The 17,289-nt window shown below is 37.6% G+C and overlaps 1 protein-coding gene across 2 annotated transcripts in view; it reads right to left on the bottom strand.

Annotated features, from left to right (window-relative positions):
* OXSR1 (oxidative stress responsive kinase 1) overlaps nucleotides 1–17,289 on the bottom strand; it is a 96,446-nt gene that overhangs the window by 56,678 nt on the left and 22,479 nt on the right. Inside the window, exons 1-3 of one of the 2 annotated variants that reach the window (XM_045798234.2) lie at nucleotides 12,338–12,446; nucleotides 9,712–9,848; nucleotides 4,512–4,653 (exon numbers count right to left, since the gene is read on the bottom strand). In XM_045798234.2, the coding sequence (XP_045654190.1) occupies nucleotides 4,512–4,653; nucleotides 9,712–9,802 (233 nt within the window). In that variant the 5' untranslated portion in view covers nucleotides 9,803–9,848; nucleotides 12,338–12,446. Of the gene's footprint in view, nucleotides 1–4,511; nucleotides 4,654–9,711; nucleotides 9,849–12,337; nucleotides 12,447–17,289 lie in introns of those variants that run through there. The other variant, XM_045798233.2, reaches the window with a different exon arrangement.

Genomic DNA, 17,289 nt, shown 5'->3' with positions numbered 1-17,289 from the left:
TGCCCGGTAAAAATGTCATGTTTTTATGATTCAAAAAGAAGAGACACGCTAGGGGCCAATTAGCAGTTTCTGGCACATTTTTTTTTTCTAGAAGATTGCTTGATGAACATGAAATCAGAACTGAGGTAGTAACTGAATTATGCTTATTGCTAGTATCAAGGTATGTATCCATAGGGTTATCACTGTCCAGAGGATGGGAATCTTGTTTTTCAGGGCACCTTTTCCTCTTGAGAGCACAGGAAATATACTCCCAAATGTTTCACCTTTGGTCATGCCCTTTTTCAGTCATCTGTTAACACATTATTTTAACTAGGTACGAAACAAATGGATATAATTTGAGATGAAAAGTCCTACTGTCTGAAGAATATGCCTTCAATGTTTCCAAGATTTCTAGTTTGAATATTATTCCCTAGAGTCAACTGTTCTGCTTCATTACCATAAAAAGAGTTCACCTTTCTTTGTTAAGATGTAAGCTGGTTGGAAAATTTACACAACTAGAGGCATTATTTTTTTCCTAGACTAAGATACTTTTATAAATGGGCTAATTTCACTGACATAATTTCTTTAAAATGGTGCTATTCTCAGAATAACCTAATTAAAAGTTTGTAGGTGTGTGTGTGGTGGGGGTGGGGAGATACCTTGCTTTTTTCCCCCTCCATATTCTATTCCTTAAAACCTAAGTTTCACCACTTGATAGTTGTCTGATCTTTATTTATTTTTTTTAAGATTTTACTTATTTGTCAGAGAAAGCGAGAGAGCAAGAGAGAGCACACAAGCAGGGGGAGCAGGCAGACCCATGCGGCTCGATCCCAGGGCCCTGGGATCGCGACCTGAGCTGAAGGCAGATGCTTAACCGACTGAGCCACCCAGGCGTCCCAGTTGCCTGATCTTTAATCAGTTACTTTTCTGGGCCTTTGCTTATCTATTTGCTGAAGGATTAGGGTTAAGTAGGTGATTTTTTAAAAACTGAGGTATAACTGACAAAATTGTAAGATTAAATTTAAAGTGTTACAATGTGATGGTCTGATAGATGTATACACTGGGAAAGGATTCTCGCCATTGAGTTAATTAACACATGTCACCTCACATATTTACTTTTTGGTGAGAACATTTAAGTTCTACTCTCTTAGCAGAACTTACTCATCTTATAACTGAGTTTGTACTCTTTTACCAATGTCTCCCTATATCCCCAAATCCCCAGTCCCTGGACACCACTTTTCTACTATCTGTTTCTATGATTTTGACTTTTTTTTTTCCACTTATAAGTGATATCATGCAGTATTTGTCTTTCTCTGTCTGGCTCAATTCACTTAGCATAATGTGTTCCAGGTTCATCCGTGTTGTCACAAACTGCAAGATTTCCTTCTTTTTTTTTTTATGGCTGAATAATAATCCACATCTTTATCCCTTCGATGGATACGTAGGTTGTTTTCAAATTGGCTCTGACACAGTGATTTTACACTTCCTTTGGGTATATACCCAGAAGTGGAAATGCTGGATCATATGGTAGTTCTATAAGGAACTTCCCTACTGTTTTCTATAGTGGCTGTGCTAGTTTACATCGCCAACATTGGTGCACTAAAGGTCCCTTTTCTCCACATCCTCATCCAGCATCTGCTATCTCTGTCTTTCTAAAAACAGATATCCTAACAGATGTCAGATGGTATCTTATTGTGGTTCTAACCACATTTCCCCAAGGATTAGTGATATAGAGTACTTTTTCTTGTATATCATTTTTTGGGAAAATGTCTATTTGGAGCCCCTCCCCCTTTTTAGTTAGGTTATTTATCGTTTTTTGTCTCTAAGTTGTAGGAGTTCCTTGTATATTTTTGGATATTAATCCCTTACTGGATAATGTGGTTTGCAAATATTTTCTCCCATTCCTAGGTTGCCCTTTCATTTTGTTGATGGTTTGCTTTGCCATGAAGAAGCTTTTTAGTATGGTGTAGTCCCAGTCATTTAATTTTTCTTTTGTTGCTTTTGCTATTAGTGTCACATCCAAAACATCTGTATTTCATATATTTCTATTCTGATCTTTTTATTTACTTCCTTCTGCTAATTTTGGGCTAGTTTGTTCTTAGTTTTCTTTTCTAGTTCCTTAAAGGTAGGTGATTTTTAAGATTACAATCTTGCTGTGTCTTCCACCTGTTTTTCTGCCTTGATTTTAACTAAGCATTTTACATGATTCCATTTTCCTCTCCTCTCTGCAATATTAATTCTTTTTTCTTTTTTTAGTGGCTGTGTTAGAGTTTGCTATAAACATTTACACTAATCCAAGTCCACTTTCAAAGAGCACTCTATGACTTCTCTGACTTTTCTTTTAATTTCACATATCCTGGACTGGGCACTAGTATCAAGAGGCATAGATGACAAATAAAAACAAAACAAAAAAACAGAAAAAAAAACCTCCAAGCCTGCTCTCTGTGGCCAAAAGCAGGAAAGGGGCAACCTAGCACAAACCTAGCAAAGGACCACATAGCTGGAGTTGCAGGCTGGCCCACTATGCCAGAACCAGACATTTAAATGAAGAACCAAATGGGAAACTCCATTCTCCGCCCCACATCCACTGCAGCAGGTAGGCCCATACTGCCCACACCAGCAGCAACCCCCAGCCTCTATCCAGCTGCAGAGAACCACCCAGGCCCGGCACTTCCTGGCCCTCCACACAGTGGCAAAGGACAACCCAGGCCCAGTATCTCCCAACTCTCTATTCAGCAGCAAAAGGTGGCTCAGGCAAATGCCTTCATCCCCACAGGCAATACCATCAGAGAATGAATGGGAGCCCCACTGGCACCAAGTGGCCTGGCCCACAGAGTAGGCCCATAAAAGTGCTCACAGACCCACAGGTACAGCATCTATCTCCCACCTTCCACCTAGCAGCACCAGGCCTGGGGTCGTGCATTTTTGCTCTCAATGGTTGTATCAGCATGGATTGAGTAGAGAGTCCCAATAGTGCCAGGTGAAAAAACAAACCAGAACAGCACTGTAAGGACTGTCACTGGAACTACAGCCCACGAAAGTAGACCAAGACTTATATATTAACCCCAAACAGGGTAAATATCTGCTAAAATATATATTTAAATGGGATCAAGAGTCTCCTAACATATATCCAAAATATCCAGGGTACAATTAAAAAATCACTCATCATATCAAGAACCAGGAAGAACTTTAATAAGTGAAGACAATTAACTGACATCACCACTGAAATGAATCAGATCTTGGAATTACCTGACAAGAATTTTAAAGCAGCCATTATAAAAATGCTTCAACATGCAGTTTAGGATTATCAAAACAAATGAAAAACAGAAAATATCAGCAGAGAAAAGCTATAAAAAAGAACCAAATTACCTAAAAAATTACAATAACAAATAGAAAACTCAATGGGTTCTAGAGCAGAATACAGAGGACAGAATGAGAACTTGAGAACAAATCAAGAGAATTTATTCAATCTGAACAGAGAAATGAAACAGGATGACAAAAATTAAGCTGAGCCTCAGGGTTTACAGCACAATAACAGAACAGCTAACATTTGCATTATCGGAGTCCCAGAAAAAAGAGGAGGAAAAAAATGGGTTGAAAAACTACCCAAAGATGATAATGGCTAAAAACTCCCCAGACTTGGTAAAAGGCAAAATCCTACAGATTCGAGAAGTTTGGGAACCACACACAGAATAAACCTGAAGAAATCAACACCAAGAAATCATAATTAAACTTCAGAAAACCAAAGACAAAAAAATCTTGAAAGAAGCCAGGGAAAAATAACATATTAGAACATCAATTCAAACGACAGACTTCTCATCTGAAACCCTGAAGGCCAGAATGAAGTAGTACAGCATCTTTCAATTGCTGAGAGAAAAGCCATGTCAACAGCAAATTCTTATATCCAATGAGACTATCCTTAAGAATGGCTGAAAAGATTGCCTGATATGAAGGAAAACTAAATCCAGGGATTAAACAGATTTGGGTAACATACCATCCATCGCCATTTGGATTCTTATTATCCCTACCCAGGGACTGAACAGATAGAGACAACCAGGAATACTTGCACTATGAAATGATACATATCTTTTTACATTAAAAAAAAAAAGTCTTAATAAAAAGTTATTTTACAAAGAGCTTTCAGTAATTTGAGAAAATACTCAAGGTAAAAAAAAAAAAACAATAAAACCTATACATAGTTTTGTCTTAAGTATCTTTTAAGCATATAAAAGAAACTGGAAAGAAATATCACGAAATGTCATCAGTGATTGCAATGATTGCCTCCTAACAGGAAATGATGAATTTTTCCTGTTTTTGTATTTTTCAATTCGACTAAAATATGTTACTTTTTAAATACTTGCTAGCTGTGTAATTAAAATCCTAACCACAATGTGCTAAAACTAGTGATACAAAAAGCCATAACACTCAGAGATTATGATCAATTCTGCAGAAAAATGGGGAATAGTCTCAACAAAATGATACAGCACAACTACTACGTTTTCCAAAACAGTAGAGTGCTGTCTTTTACATACCTGTGAATCTGTCCATTTTTATGCAGGTATTCCAACCCTTCCAGCACTTCTCTGAGTATTGTAGCAATGGTAGGTTCATCTAGGACTCCACTTTTGTGCTCCCCCTTTGCCACAATGTGCTTAATAATATCTAGAACAGAACCTGAAAACAGAAGACAAAATTTGCCATAAATTTTTGACTCATTCAATATAATTCAGAGCCATTTTGAAATCAATCCACAGGTAAGCCTTTTCATAAATTTAATTGTGTAGGAAAGGAAAAAAAAAGCAAATACAAGGAAATACAGACGTTTAATATTAGTAACATATTCTTGATTGTAATCTAAAACAGAAAGCACCCTAATATCCAAATAGCAGTGTTACACCAGCATCTCCTTTAGACTTTTAAAATAAGAATTTGGAAAAGGTAAGAGGATTTTTAACCACATCTGAAGAATACCTAGGTAAACCATACCCATCAATAACACTTTAGTGGTAAGATATCATTGACTACTTTAGGTTTCCAACAACGGATCAGATTATGCAACATTGTATGAATAAATATACAAAAATACAATTGCAATGCAGGTCAAATTACAGAAGAAATGCTTAGCAAGTAAAGATCACATGTATATGCAAACTAACTTAAGGGTTAAAATTATTCTTCAGATTAATAAATAATAATAAAATAGGTAAGGCAAGAAAAAAATGAAAAGGATAAAAATGGCAGCTCTCTTTCAATAATAGACGTATTATCTATACGATAATACCAGATGTATTATCACTCTTATTCTTCCCCAGATCAGAAATAATGCTCTGACTAAAAACTGGGGGGAGACAGGGAAAAGACACCTACGTAGTAATTAAAATCATAGAATGTTGACTACCATAACTAATTATTATAATCAAAAAAAGTTTGCTAGAGATTCATACGATTTCTGACAGTACAATGGCCCATAAAGATCACAGAATCAAAACAAAACAATCTCTGATCTCAGAAATTGTGCCAAGAAGTAGAATATAACATAAATAGGACAGAAAAGACTAGATTTCCATTTCTTGGCTCAAGACCTCCATGATCAAGACTAAAATTAAAACACACACTTACGGTGAAAACTTGCCCTAGTGTGTGCTTTTATTTCACACCCTTACAAGAAAAAAAAGAAAAAAAGTACTTCCAAATAGATGGAAAGGTCTAGATGAAATCCTTCAAAACACACACACTTACTTCAGCTCCCACTTGAAATTCACTAACTTGATAAACTCAATAGAAAAAAAAAAGGCATAAATCCAGGATGAAAAAGAAAACAAAGAAGATAAGGAAGAGAAACAACAATCATTTTTTGGAGGAAGGAACACAGAACAAGTTAACTGACTAAGCAGAGTAGAGCAATCTGGAACTGCGATGCCTGTGGAGGAGTGTGTGCCAATCAGGAAACAACGTATCCCTATAGAGCACATACAGCAAGGCCTACCTAAGGGGAAATGAGAGGGGATTGAAGAAAAGGGCTGAAAAAAGGAAAACTGGTTGAAAGTTCATTTATCCAGGAAGAAGATGCCCAAATTCTTCCCCCCTCTCTGGAAGCCAGGCCACTGCCACTCCCCAGGAGACAGGCAGTTTACTCTGGAGACAATGAACCAAGAAGACTCCAGATTCCAGGTGGCATTTTCAAATACATTATTACATACTTTCCCCTCTTTATTGCTGGGATTCACAAGACTGTGACTCACACAGGGAGAGGCCTAAAGGAGACATTTTGTTCTGCTTAGTTTAATCAATCACATATTAGTCCCCAAAGCAAAGTAACTATACCAACAGGCTATATGTTTCATTCTTCTGAGAAATTCAGGCCACATAGGAACTGCCTAGTAAGAAGACAGTTGTATAAATAAATGCCAACTGAATTACATGTTTGTAATATAAAGAGTATCTAAAATAAGGAATGCAAAGGAAGAAATTCCTACTAGGAATTAAAAATTAACACAATTTATTTATTCAACAATTTGGCCATATTAGATGCAAGACTAGATCTGGATACCACAAACTATGTCAAGATACACATGGTATAACTGCTGACTTTCTGGGAACTTCCAGTTTGAGGGATCAAAAAAATGGAGCAAGAGAGACTTGGGGCATACAGAAAGTTATTAGATCTGTATTTTTTAAAGAGTTTGAAGCAGGAACTCCTTTTTAAAATCTTAAAAGATTTTTTTTTAAAGATTTTATTTATTTATTGAACAGAGAGAGACACAGGGAGAGAGGGAACACCAGCAGGGTGAGTGAGAGAGGGAGAAGCAGACTCCCCGCTGAGCAGGGAGCCTGATGTGGGCAGGACCCTGGGATCATGACCTAGGCCAAAGACAGACACTTAACCAACTGAGCCACCCAGGTACCCCAAGAAATCCCCTCTTCTTATATACAGTTTCTTTTCCATTTCGGTCTTCCCTTACAGGTGGAGGGATAATTATGTCAGGAAGACGTTGATCTTTAACTGACAAATCTTGGTCCTGGAAGGTATCCATTTTTTCCTGAATTATTTCTTCAGCATCTTGCAGCATCTAACATGATGATGTTGCTTATAATCCTCCTTCCTCAAATATCGAAATTACATAGAACTCTTCATATCAACTAAGAAAAGTGAAGGTAAAATACGTTAAGCAAAAGAAGACTGTATATTATCACTGGATGATTCAATTAACACTTAAGGAGCAGTAATAACGAGGGAAGGCTATAACAGCACACACCATCTTATGTCCTTGGGCACAATCTGAAAGAAATATTCTGCAGGGATAATCAGTTCTCGAACTTTAACACATGAAGGGATTAGTTAGCAAACTAGTTAAAAATGCAGATTTCCAGATCTCGCAGACTGTCATTCAAGAGATCCACAGTAGGCCCTAGAAGACATATTTTAACAAACTTGGCTACCTGATGACCAGTGTCCACTGAAATGTAAGCATTAGTAAAATCAAGGAGACTAGAAAACAAGCGGGAATGGGTACAAATTTGGTAACAAAGCAAAAAGCCGAAATGTAGACACCTATTCCAAAAAATCCATCTCATGTCTGCTTTCCTAGCCCATGGCATAGAACATTTAAAAAGCAATGCAATACTTAAACTGCCCAAGAAAATCATTACTAAATATTAAAATAATATTGAAAAAGTGACAGAACAGCTGCTGGTTTAGACACCTGTTAAGTCTCATGATTACAGCTCAAATTATTCAGTCAACATGTTCATTTCCTCAGTTTACTTTTATGAAAAAACACTCTTTGAATCCAAAATTCACTCATTTTGGTTACTAGAATTTCTGCCAAGAAGCTTCAACCACTATTTAACCACTGGGTTTTGTTTGTGTCTTCCTGAGCCATGGAAGGTTTCAAAGGTGACGAAATTTGCTTGGGCTAAGTATTCCATTTCAAACAGACATGCCACTCTACTGTTGCTTTAACAACCAAAACTGGTCACTATTATTAATACCAGGTATTTTACCTGGGTCCTGCTTAGATTAAAGAAGTTCCCATACTTTTTATGTCTTGGAAGATGACAAACTTGAGAGCATCTCTAAACAACAAAATAATTCACTAAGAGAGTGAATTTAAATTAGGTTTCTTCAATGCCACAATGCATGCCTCTCAGTCCTACAGGTAATTCTCTCTCTTCTTAATTGGCAATTAAGCTTTCTTAATTACTTTGATTTCTAAAACTCTTAAATTGCAGTTTGGTACTAGTAAATTGCAGAAATAGCTATTTAGATCAGAACTGCTTCCAATTTCTGAAGATTTACTTCCTATGCTAATATACTCCAATATTCAACATCAGAGTTTAATTCACAGAGGAGTATCAGTTACAAGGAAGCAGTTAAGAAATGACTATAATATTGACACACTGAATCTAAACTTACTTTAACCACGATGTCCACCTGCTTGATAGGTTTAAAAGTGATAACTGCAATTCAGTTTATGATTTAATTAGTTTAATAAATTCTACATCAGGGCAATGTTGCTAAATGAACAATATACTTTTGTTTTAAATATTTTGGCTAAAAAAGTTGATGTGAAAGAAGGCAGTCTAAAGATACTTCTGTTAACTCTGGTTATTTATATTATTATTCAAAGGGAGCCCCTGCTTATCAATGGTCTTCTCTTACTCTCTCGGCTCCAACTGTAGGTCTCCATCAGTTCACACCATACACCTCTATCCTGACTCCAGAACCTTCTCTGCACAGTGTTCCCTCTATCTGGATCACTTCCCCCATCTTTCCCTTGATACCACCTCTACCTCCCACTTCACGTTGCTAATTATCACCAATTCTCTAGGTCTCAGCTAAGTATCACCTCCTGAGGGAAGTCTTTGTTAACCCCACCGCATCTATTCTCCCTCAGTAAGGTCACATTCTCCTGGTACCTGTACCCCTGGCACCTGATACTTCTTCCTGGTCCTCTACATACTTATAATTATTTAATTGTAACTTTTCCTTATTAGCCATGAGGTCCCTAAGAGCAAGGAACTAACAGCATGATTCAGCAATGTATTGGTCATCAATAAGTATTTGATGAATGGAATTTTAATTGAGCTCTAAATCTTGGCACAGTTTCTCTGTATTTTAAAAACATTTTAAAGTTGTGCTTAGTTCTATCTTTTGTTTTCTAAAAAGTGTTTAATGTACCTCTTTGGTTTAAATGTTTACTCGCTTTGTAACTAAAAAAGCAAGACTTCATTTTCCTAAAAAGAGATGTCAATTCTTTAATATCTTAAAAGTTTAGATATAAGATTATGCTGACTCATAAAAATATAAATAATTAAAAAGAGAGCTAATGGCTGGAATATGTTTGAAAATTATCCTCCAGGAAATCTGCTGAGTCCCAGGGCTGGAAAAATTGGGCACTGTCCCAGGAACCTAAGACCAGGAAGGACAGAGTGGTACCTCTAAAACACATCCCACCCAGCTACATGTCCTGTCCCTTCTAAGATCAGAATATATACTCCCTGAGAAAGAAACAGGGATTCTTTAAAAATATGTATTCATTCTGCTTAGGAGTAGCAGAAAGGATGGGCTGGCATACAGGTATGGATGAAGGAATTAAGCAAGACAATGTACTCTTATTCATCAGAGGACTTTTAAGCAAAACATTAAAAACTTTGTATTATACATTTTTGTAAATTACAAATAAAGAAAATTATGCTATAGGTGATCAATAATGAAAGATACAGTATTACCTAATATTCCCATATCTGTCCATACTGAAAGAACCATGCTTGACCACCATCTTGAAAGGTGGTTGGTGTTAGCAAGGATTCCAACCATCATATGAACAGGGCCTTTAACAAAGCCATCCAGTTTCTCCAGTGTGACACTAATGGGATTGAAACAAAAAGGTGATTCTGGCTACACTGAAAAGCACCAAATAACAAGGGATTATTATTAATGGCTAAATTTCTTGTGCATCTACATGTCAGCACAATGACAGTTGGTGACATACGTCACCTCATTTATTACACCCCAATACCCTAAAATACAGAAAGGTATCCCCATTTGACAGAAAAGTAACAGGTTCAAAGAGTTTAAATAGCTTGCCCAATGACATAAACCTACTAAGTAGGAAAAGTGGAATTTAATTCTAAAGCCTATGCTCTTTCCTTTACGGCTTCTCTGTGGAAGTAAGGCGTTCAATGAGGTACTATATTATCAATTCTAAAACGGAAAATCATGCTCCCACACAAAATACATATGCAAACAAAAACCAAGAAGCATAGTGATGGGGAGGTTGGGTGGTTGTCTCAATCTTGCCACATGATCCAAATCCATGCCTTGGCAAAATGTCTAATTTACTAGGTGACTTGGGCATTCAGGTAACCATAACAAAACATTTCAATCTATACACGATGATGGCCCACTGTTGGCAATCAGCAATACTTACATTTTATTCTAAGGGCCTGAGCAGAAGTAATTGTATACATACTGCAGGATAAAGCACCATAATTAATTATATTAATATTGGGGATCAAAATTTTCTGTGTAAGAGAAGAGACTCAAGTATAATTTAAAAAAGAAGTCTTAAAAGTCTATAATGTTAAACAAACTGGAAACACTAATTTCAAATCATAATTTTTAATACACTATATTTCCAAGTTCTTACAACTTGAAATGATGACAACGTAGTAGCAATGAACATCCCCAACATCCCAGTTATGCTCTCTGGATACCTTTCTCCTAACAAAGATTAGAACCCCTTATGGGGCGCCTGGGTGGCACAGTCGTTAAGCGTCTGCCTCCGGCTTAGGGCATGATCCCAGCATTCTGGGATCCAGCCCCACATCAGGCTCCTCTGCTAGGAGCCTGCTTCTTCCTCTCCCACTCCCCCTGCTTGTGTTCCCTCTCTCACTGGCTGTCTCTCTGTGTCAAATAAATAAATAAAATCTTTAAAAAAAAAAAAAAAAAACCTTAGAATACTGGCTGCTTCTGGGTCTGGTAAAAGCAATATAAATGTGACCCTAGGAAATCTTGAACCAAAAAACTAGGAAGTAACCAAAGACTAATGGATTCATGTCAAAAGGACACAAGAGTAAGCTTAAAGTGAGACTCACTGACAAAATTTTGGACAATCTAAGCATCAAAAAAATAGAGTAAAACTGACTGAAAGTCACTAAATACATAAAATTCTGTGTGTCTATATAATGATATTCAAAAAATATAAAAGCCTTACCCAACAGGAAAAGGGGGGGGGAACCCTCTCATTTGTTACTGTTGGAGGTGAATATTAAACCAAATTTTTACTCTGAAAATTGATTCTTAAAAAAAAGAATCAATTATATACCTTCCATTTTTAGTAGGAACTACTAAATCAAAGAGCCCCAGTTAATGAGGTAAAGTTCCTTTACACAGAAGAATGCTAGTTTTTAAGTGTAAAAGAAAGGATACCATAAGTTACCATTGTGCAACCCTTGACAGAATAATTGATTTAAACAAGGATTATGAGTAGATGCTAAAATCATTAAATGAAAGACTTATTAGGTGGCGAGGGGGCACCTGGGTGGCTCCGCTGGTTAAGCATCTGCTTTCAGCTCTGGTCATGATCCCAGAGTCCTGGGATCTAGCCCTGAGTCTGGCTCCCTGCTCAGCAGGAAGTCTGCTTCTCCCTTTCCCTCTGCTCCTCCCCCCTGCTTGTGCGCTCTCTTGCTCTCAAATAAATAAATAAAATCTTAAAAAAAAAAAGCCTGAGGTGGGGAACTGGATACTCACAGTGCCCGAGTATCACCTCACAGATTACTTGCTAGCTGCAAAGGGAAAAAAGTTAACCTTTCCGTGCTGAGGCCTACCTGTCAAAACCTGAAGCAATCAAAAGTAACATCACCATTAAATATATAACAAGAGTACAAATACTTTCCAGTATGATGCACTATGAACACACAGCATTACTCACGAAATATTGTCAAAAAATTTTAACTTAAATCTAATCAAGCCTTTGGGTCCAATTTTCAATTTGCAAGAAAGAGAGGAATACAAATCAAGTGAAGTATCACCAGGAAGAAATGAGCAGATAAATCCAAAATGTGGGTCATTCTACAAGATAGTTATTCTCAGACCCTCCAGACTAGAACCTTCAATAAGTTTCTGTCATGGAATAGAGGAAGCTGGAGGGAATCATCACAGATTAAGAGGCATGGCAGCCAAATGCCATGTGTGAAAACTGTCTCAGCTCATACACTAGCATCTTTAGTAGATACTGTATTTTCAGTATTTCCTCAAATGCAAATGTCCATGAACACCAAACCAGAATAAAAAAGAATACTTTTAGGGATTTTCCAACCAGTGGAAGTTAGCAATTCATTGTACTCTACTCACCTCCACTGAGCAGCTTCATGACTAGCCACAGCTCATCTTTTACCACAAAAGACGTGTAGTAAGACACAATATTAGGATGATGGCACTGACTCATGGCTTGAATTTCTTTCTACAAAGAAGAGAAACCATGATAATTTATTAGATGCAAGCCTTCAAGTTAGTGAATTCAGATTTGAAAATCCCAAGACTATATTACAACCTTTGTGAGCCATGGCTCTGACCTTTTCGAGAGCAGTTAAACCAAAAAACTCCTCCGTTTCCCTTAGTCCATTCTGACTACTAATTCCATTCATAATCTTTGAAACTAGAAACATGCACTATTAATCACAGCATTACATAGCACCACAGAGGCCTCCACTAGGACATGTTTTTCTTCAAGGTGCCCTTGAAAAACTCTCTTGGGAAATCTGGTTTTGCAGCCACAGAGGATAATTACTAATAAATAGAGGGTGGTTTTTGCTTTATCTTGCTTGTCTTAAAGTGTCTTTATTTTCTTTTTAAATTTCATTTCAGAGACAGACAGAGTGAGAGAGAGAGGGTGTGCACACACGAGCAGGGGGAGGGGCAAAGGGAAAGGAATAGAGAATCTCCAGCGGACTCCATGCTGAATGAGGAGCCAGACTTGGGGCTCAATCTCACAACCCTGAGATCATGACCTGAGCCGAAATCAAGTCGGACACTTAACCAACACAGCCACCCAGGTGCCCCACTTTATTTTTTAATTTACTTTTATTATTGAAGTACAGTTGACATACAATGTTGCATTAGTTTTAGGAATACAACATAGTGATTTGACAATTCTATATAGTACTCACTGCTCACCACAAATGTAGTCACCATCTGTCACCATACAACATTACTATGATACTACTGACTATATTCCCATGCTGTACTTTCTTTCCATCTTTGTGACTTATTTTATAACTGTGAGTTTATATCTCTTAACCCCCTTTATCTCTCTCACCAATCTCCCTGGCCCATGGCAGTGAGTCTGTTCTCTGTATTTAATAGCCTGTTTTTCATTTGTTCACTTGTTTCATTTCTTAGATTCCACACGTAAGAGAAATCGTATGTTATTTGCCTTGTCTGTTTTACTTCACTTAGCATAATACCCTCTAGGCCCATCCACATTGTCACAAATGACAAGATTCCATTCTTTTTATGGCTGAGTAGTATTCCACTGTGTGTGTGTCTGTCTCTGTGTGTGTGTGTAAAATTACATCTTTTTTATCTATTCATCTATAGGTGGACACTTGGGTTGCCTCTGTATCTTGGCTATGGCAATAAACATAAGGGTGCAAATATCTTTTCAAATTAGCATTTTCATTTTCTTTGGGTAAATACCCAGCAGCAGAATTAATCACTGGATCATATGGTAGTTCTATTTTTAATTTTTTGAGGTGCCTCCACACTGTTTTCCATAGTGGTTGCAACAATTTACATTCCTACCAATAGTGCATGAAGGTTCCCTTTTCTCCACATCCTTGCCAACACTTGTTATTTGTCTTTTTTATTTTAGCCATTCTAACAGATGTGAGTTGATACGTTATTGTGGTTTTGATTTGCATTTCCCTCATGATGAGTGATGTTGAGCATCTTTTCATGTGTCTGTTGGCCATCTGGATGTCTTCTTTGAAAAAATGTCTATTCAGGTAGAGGGTGCTTTTTAGTTTGTGGGTTTTACTTTATTTTGAAAATAGTTTCTTCCCATTTTGGTGAAATAATTAACAATTCTCACTCTAATGAGAAATATCCTGAAATGGAAAGATCAGAAACTAAGTCCAAAGTAGAAACCTGAGCTCCCTCTAAGCTTATTCTACCTCAGGTTATGAATTTAGATTAGCTTGGGTGTGACAAAAGGACTTACAGAGCCCTGAGTGATCTGGGCCCTGCTCACCTCTCTAGTCTCAATCCTACTCCCTCACTGACCCCTACTCCAGCATACCCTCTATAATCCAGCCATAGTAAACCCCAGGTGAGCATGCTTCTTCTAACCATGGATATTTAATGCTACTGTTCCCTCTACTTCAAATGTACATCCCTCATTTATTCTACCCTGGCAAAAAATGCTAATTCTTCCTTCTGATCTAGCCAAAATATCAATTCCACCAGCTCCCCAAGTTGAGTTAGGTGTCTCTTGGCTTCCAAACTCCTTGTGTATCTCTTTATATCACGGCACATATGTACTGAACAGTACCTTGGGTACTTATTTACCTGTCCCTCCCTGGTGGACTGAGAACTCCATAAAGCAAGTACTTAAAAGTGGATCCTTAAATGTAAGCCGATGCATATTACACACACACACACACACGCATGCACGCACACACTGAACTATTATTCAGTCATAAAAAAAGAATGACATCTTGCCATATGTAACAACATGGATGGACCTAGATGGTATAATGTTAAGTGAGGTAAGTCAGAGGAAGACAAATACCATATGATTTCACTCATATGTGGAATTTAAGAAACAAAACAAACAGGGGCGCCTGGGTGGCACAGCGGTTAAGCGTCTGCCTTCGGCTCAGGGCGTGATCCCGGCGTTCTGGGATCGAGCCCCACATCAGGCTCCTCCGCTAGGAGCCTGCTTCTTCCTCTCCCACTCCCCCTGCTTGTGTTCCCTCTCTCACTGGCTGTCTCTGTCAAATAAACAAATAAAATCTTTAAAAAAAAAAACAAAGAAAGAGACCAAAAAAAACCACTCTCTTAAATACAGAGAACAAATTGGTGGTTGCCAGAGGGGAAATGGGGGGGGGGGGGTAAAACAGATAAAGGGAATTAAAGAGTACCTTTATCGTGATGAGCACTAAGTAATGCACAGAATTGTTGAATCATTATACTGTACACCTGAAACTAATATAACACTGTATGTTAACTATACTTGAATTTAAAAAATCCATGAAAAAAAGTGGATTCTCTAAACACTGCAGAACTTATCATATTATACTATAACTGCTTATTTTTCTGTATCCTTCACAAAACTTTAAGCTCAGTGAAAGCTAAGACTGTATTCATGGCACTTACCACTGTGCCTGGCACACAGTACACCTTCAATAAATATTCACTGAATGAATTAAATCCTATAGTACTTTATATAACTTTTTACTTATTCAAGTACTGTACTTGCCCTATGACCTTGGTATTTGTTAAGTAAAAATCAATTGTGTAAAAGTTGCCCATAATCTGATTTAAAAGCACTGCTCCATGAACATTAGTTTTTCTTTTCTCATCTTCTCTACTTGAATGTAAATTCCTTTATAGCAAGGATCTTATCATATACATTTCTGCAACCTCCAAAGTCACCAGCATAGTCTTCTGTACTAAAAACTAAGTAAAACTAAAGTAAGCACCTCCCTGTTGACATAGTTATACAAGATTAAAAGAGATAAGAGAAGTACATATGAGAACAAATATATGACAACATATATTGCCAATGAGTAGTAAAGATAGTAAATATTACAAGAATCCATTGGAAACAACAGTGAAGGCAGGCAAGAAGTCCTCTCAAGAGAGGTGGGAACCAGGTTTAGTTCTGCAGGATATGGGGAAATTACAGCAGTGTAAGGTGAAAGGCACACATAATTACAAAAAAAAAAAAAGATAAAATATGCAAAACATATTTTAGGACACAATGAGTAAGCCTGTCTAGGGTAAGTGGTTCATACTTTCAACAGATATCTACCAAGTGCCTACTATGTGCCAGGCACAGTGCTAGCTGCTTGACTACAATGACTACTGGTGAAGATGTTAGACAAATATTAATTTAACAACACACAATGATAAACAGTTGGATAGGAGAAGTACCAGATGCTACATGATTTCACTGGAGAGGCAAATTATCAGAAAATAGGAATGATAATCAGGGAAGGCTTCCTGTAAGAAGTTTTACTACACTGACACAAGAAAGATAACTAGACTTTATGGGTTTGACTGTTTAATTACATGGGACCATATCAAAAGGACCATGTAACTGTGTTCAAGAATTTAGGCTTCATCCTAACAGCAAAGGGAAGGCATCAAAGGTTTAACCATATGTACCGTTTCATAAAAATCACTAAGGCTCCAATATAGAAAATAAATGAGAGAAGGCACGACTAGAGGCAACGACACTGTTGAACACTGTTGCTATGACCTGTGTGAGGGATGAAAAGTAGCCTGAAAATCGATAAAGAACTAGTTACTCAGTTTGGATAATCATGGATAAACACCATGGTCATGTTACCGTTAGGAGAAGATGGGTGGACAGCATATGGGAACTTTCTGTACTTCTTTTGTAACTCTTCTAGAAGTTTAAAACTACCTCAAAATAGTTTTTAAAAAATACAAGGCAGGGCGCCTGGGTGGCTCAGTCGGTTAAGCATCTGCCTTCCACTCTGGTCATGATCCCAGGGTCCTGGGATTGAGTCCCACATCCGGCTTCCTGCTCAGTGGGGAGCCTGCTTCTCCCTCTCCCTCTGCCTGCTCGCTCCCCCTGCTTGTGCTGTCAAATAAATAAATAAAAATCTTAAAAAAATAAATATATGGCAATATGAATGGAAAGAAAGGAAGGAGTCAAGAGGTATACTGAAGAGGTATAAATCACAGGACTTGGTGACCAACTGAATGGGGGAGGGGAGACAGAAGGTAACAACTCACACACACAGAATTGGGGTGAAACTTTAAAAGTGAAGCTAAGGATTTTCAGCTCTACCCTGGGAGGGGGAACCACAAAAGGTCCTCTAACAGGAGACTATCAGAGAACCATCAAATGCAAACTGAAAAGGCCTTAAATATTTCTTTCCTTCTCTTCTATTCCTTCAAGGGTGGGGTGTGTGTGTGGGGAGGTTCCTTTATTTTAACTCCCATTGGAGTAATCCTTTTCCTTTTCCTTCTCCTCTCAAGCAAAAATAAATATCTAAGTGCTTTGCAGGAGTGCTATATTCACTCTGACTCAAATTTCTCAGTAGCTCCCT

This window comes from Ursus americanus, chromosome 20, assembly GCF_024610735.1.
Source record: "Ursus americanus isolate L20-20 chromosome 20, mUrsAme1.1.p, whole genome shotgun sequence".
Classification (NCBI taxonomy): Eukaryota; Metazoa; Chordata; class Mammalia; order Carnivora; family Ursidae; genus Ursus; species Ursus americanus.
Note: the sequence above shows the minus strand (reverse complement) of the source record. Positions and strands in the feature narration are given on the sequence as shown.